Source organism: Miscanthus floridulus, chromosome 8 (assembly GCF_019320115.1).
Source record: "Miscanthus floridulus cultivar M001 chromosome 8, ASM1932011v1, whole genome shotgun sequence".
Lineage (NCBI taxonomy): Eukaryota > Viridiplantae > Streptophyta > Magnoliopsida > Poales > Poaceae > Miscanthus > Miscanthus floridulus.
The window spans coordinates 207,785,524-207,788,328 of record NC_089587.1 but is presented as its reverse complement, the minus strand read 5'-3'; the positions used below and the strand labels follow the sequence as shown (position 1 = coordinate 207,788,328).

At 57.7% G+C, this 2,805-nt stretch overlaps 1 protein-coding gene across 1 annotated transcript; it reads right to left on the bottom strand.

Moving 5' to 3' along the window:
* Window positions 1-552: 552 nt before the first annotated feature.
* On the bottom strand, window positions 553-2,292 carry LOC136474741 (U-box domain-containing protein 21-like). Its single transcript, XM_066472298.1, has one exon. The coding sequence runs from the start codon at window positions 2,181-2,183 to the stop codon at window positions 798-800; it is 1,386 nt and encodes a 461-aa protein (XP_066328395.1). The 5' UTR covers window positions 2,184-2,292; the 3' UTR covers window positions 553-797.
* Between the last annotated feature and the right edge of the window lie 513 nt (window positions 2,293-2,805).

Sequence of the window (2,805 nt, the reverse complement as noted above, 5' to 3'; positions counted from 1 at the left end):
CCTACAAATACATGATTTGTAGAGACCCTTGCGTATGGGTGGCTGGGCAAACCACCCCTACAAAAGATTACTAGCCGCTCCTAGAAATATTTTTTTTTTAGTGCCATGCAAAGACCACTCCGTTCAGGTCGTCTGAAGAAAAGCACTCAACTGCATCGGTGGAAGCAATGAAGATAAGATAGTTGGGCTAGCTGCTCCTGTTCGCTTGCCATTTGTCTTGTTCTTTAAAGCCCTTTGCCGTTTGCTCCTCTGACGCTGGTCTGCAGTTTTCAAATGTAACACCCGTTTCCTTCCAAACACAAAATGGAAACGGAACACTCAGCTACTTCACACCTTCTTCTGGATGTTCCGTCGGGCGGGCCTTGCTATAGTAGTGTATAACTACAATAATGAAATGAAGGTCTCTCCTCCAGTCAAGTCAAAAATTGTGTTCTCAGCTTTGAATTTTCAGGGGCATGGCATGACAGACGGCGTAATGAACATGGCATCTCTTCCGTACCCGAAGCGCCAAGAAGATTCAAAACCGGCATGCAAATCGTCAGAAACTTGCAGCAATGCAATGCTTTTATTCTTTTGGCTGTATGATCTGATTTTGCAGACTTCATTCAGAGCATTACACTGCAAAATGGCCATGAGCCCATGACCAAGGGCCAAGGGGGGGGAGCAAAAAGATGTAACTCCCCAAAAAAACAGAAAAAGCAGAACAGTTCCTAAATTAACCTAACTGTGTCTGTGTATCTTGTATCCACAGCTTAATTCTTTCTTAACCTAATCTAGTAGTCTATCCACAGCTTAATTCATGAGAAGGGTCTCTTGAGCCCCTTGAAATCCACCGACTCAATGCATTCGACGCCGTCTCTCGATCCATTGAGGAGCCTGAGCAGCTCGCTGGCCCTCTCCTTGGTCACGCCCATGCAGCCGACCTGCAGGAGGAGGAGGAGCTTCTGGAACGCGCCCAGCTGCAGCGCCTCGGCCTTGCACGGGCCCTCGCCGGAGAAGCTCTTGCACAGCCGCCACAGCGCCGACACGGCGAACTCGGTTGCCATGTCGGACACGTGCTGCATCTTCTTGACCAGCACCGGCACGGTCAATGCGTGCGCGCACGCCTTCCCGCGGCCTTCCTCCGTGAGCAAGAGGCTGTCCAGCACCGCGAGCGCCTTCTCCGTCATGCCCTTGTCGGCGTCGACCAGCAGCTCGACCAGGACCTCCACCATGCCGAGGTCGACCAGGCGGCTGGCTGCTAGGCCGCTGTTCGTGACGAGGTAGTAGGCGGTGACCAGCGCGTTCTTGGTAGCCTGCGGCGACACGGGCCTCTGCAGGAGCTTGATGAGCGCGTCGTGTATTCCGTCGGTCTCGGACATGGCGTCGAGGCAGTCGGGGTCGGACGACGACGCGATCTCGCGGAGCACGACGGCGGCGCTGGCCTTCGCGGTCGTCTCGCCGTGGCACAGGATCGAGACGACAGCGTTCAGCGACGCCGGGGAGGCAATGTGGCTCCTGCACTCCTCGCCCAGCGGGAAGAAAACGACCAGCGCGGCCAAGATCTCATCCAGCGCGCCGCCGGACGCGGTCAACGACGACGCCAGCGCCGGCTGGTCAACGAGCTGTGAGAACGCTGAAGAGAGCGCGCGGGCGGCTCCCGCCGCCGCGAGGCACCGGCGGTTGCGGTCGCTCTCCTTCCCTAGCGCCCTGGCTCTGGCCGCCAGCTGGCGGCACGCCGGCGCGTCGCCTCGCCGCGCGGCGGCGGACACCGCTGCCATGAGCTCGGCCGCGTCGGCGGCGGAGAGCGGGACGCGGGGCGTGGGCACGCGCTCCACCCCGAGGGCGCGGTTGACGACGCACCACTCCTGGATCATCCGCCGCGAGGCGTGGTTCGGGATGAGGTCCTCCGCGCGCAGCGGGCGGGCGGTGACGGGGCACGTGGAGTGGCCACGCTCCAGCCACCCCTCCACGCTGTCACGATCGTACGTGATCCCCGTCGGTGCCGTTACGGGGTCCCGCATCATCTCCAGCGAGATCGGGCACAGGAAGTTGCTCGGAATCGCCGGCTCCGCGGCCACGGCCGCTGCCGCCGGCACGGGCTGCGGTTGCCTCGCCGTCCGCCTCGTGGCGAGCGGGATCTCTGACACCGCCACACGCACCGACCGCGGGCGAAGGCGGTAGCGGGACACCGGCGTGACCATCCCCGCGCGCTAGTATTGAAGACGTTAGACGTCCCTCGGTTTGCTGTGCGGCTGCAGGTACGGTCGTCGCCGAACGGTGCGTGCAGTGGAGTCCGCGAGCTGACGGGTGGTGTTGCTTGCCTGGACTGCGGGGTTGGGTGGGCGTCGGCGTTGTGAATATATAGGTTGTGGCCTTGCTTTCGCCGGCGTTGAATGGAAAACGGAATGGAGCGTAGTACTCTACTGCTGCATGTGGGCGTACGGTGTGGGCCTGTGCAGTTTTGAAGAGGGGTTCTCCTTCGTTCGTTGGGATCGAAGTTTGAATGTTGACCGTTGAATGGAAGTTTGAATTGTACACGCCACGGGCGGAGACGGCGAATATTTGCTCTTTTTTACTCTCAATTTTTTTGTCCTGAGATGGATAAGCGCTTCTGTCGTATACTTTATTTGTGTGTTCGGGTTGCGTTTCTAAGGCCTGTTTAGATTCCACCAAAAAACCAAAAATTTTCAAGATTTCCCGTCACATCAAATCTTGCGGCACATGTATGGAGCATTAAATATAGGTAAAAAGAATAACTAATTGCACAGTTTGCCTGTAATTGGCGAGACGAACCTTTTAAGCCTAAATAGTCCATAATTAGAC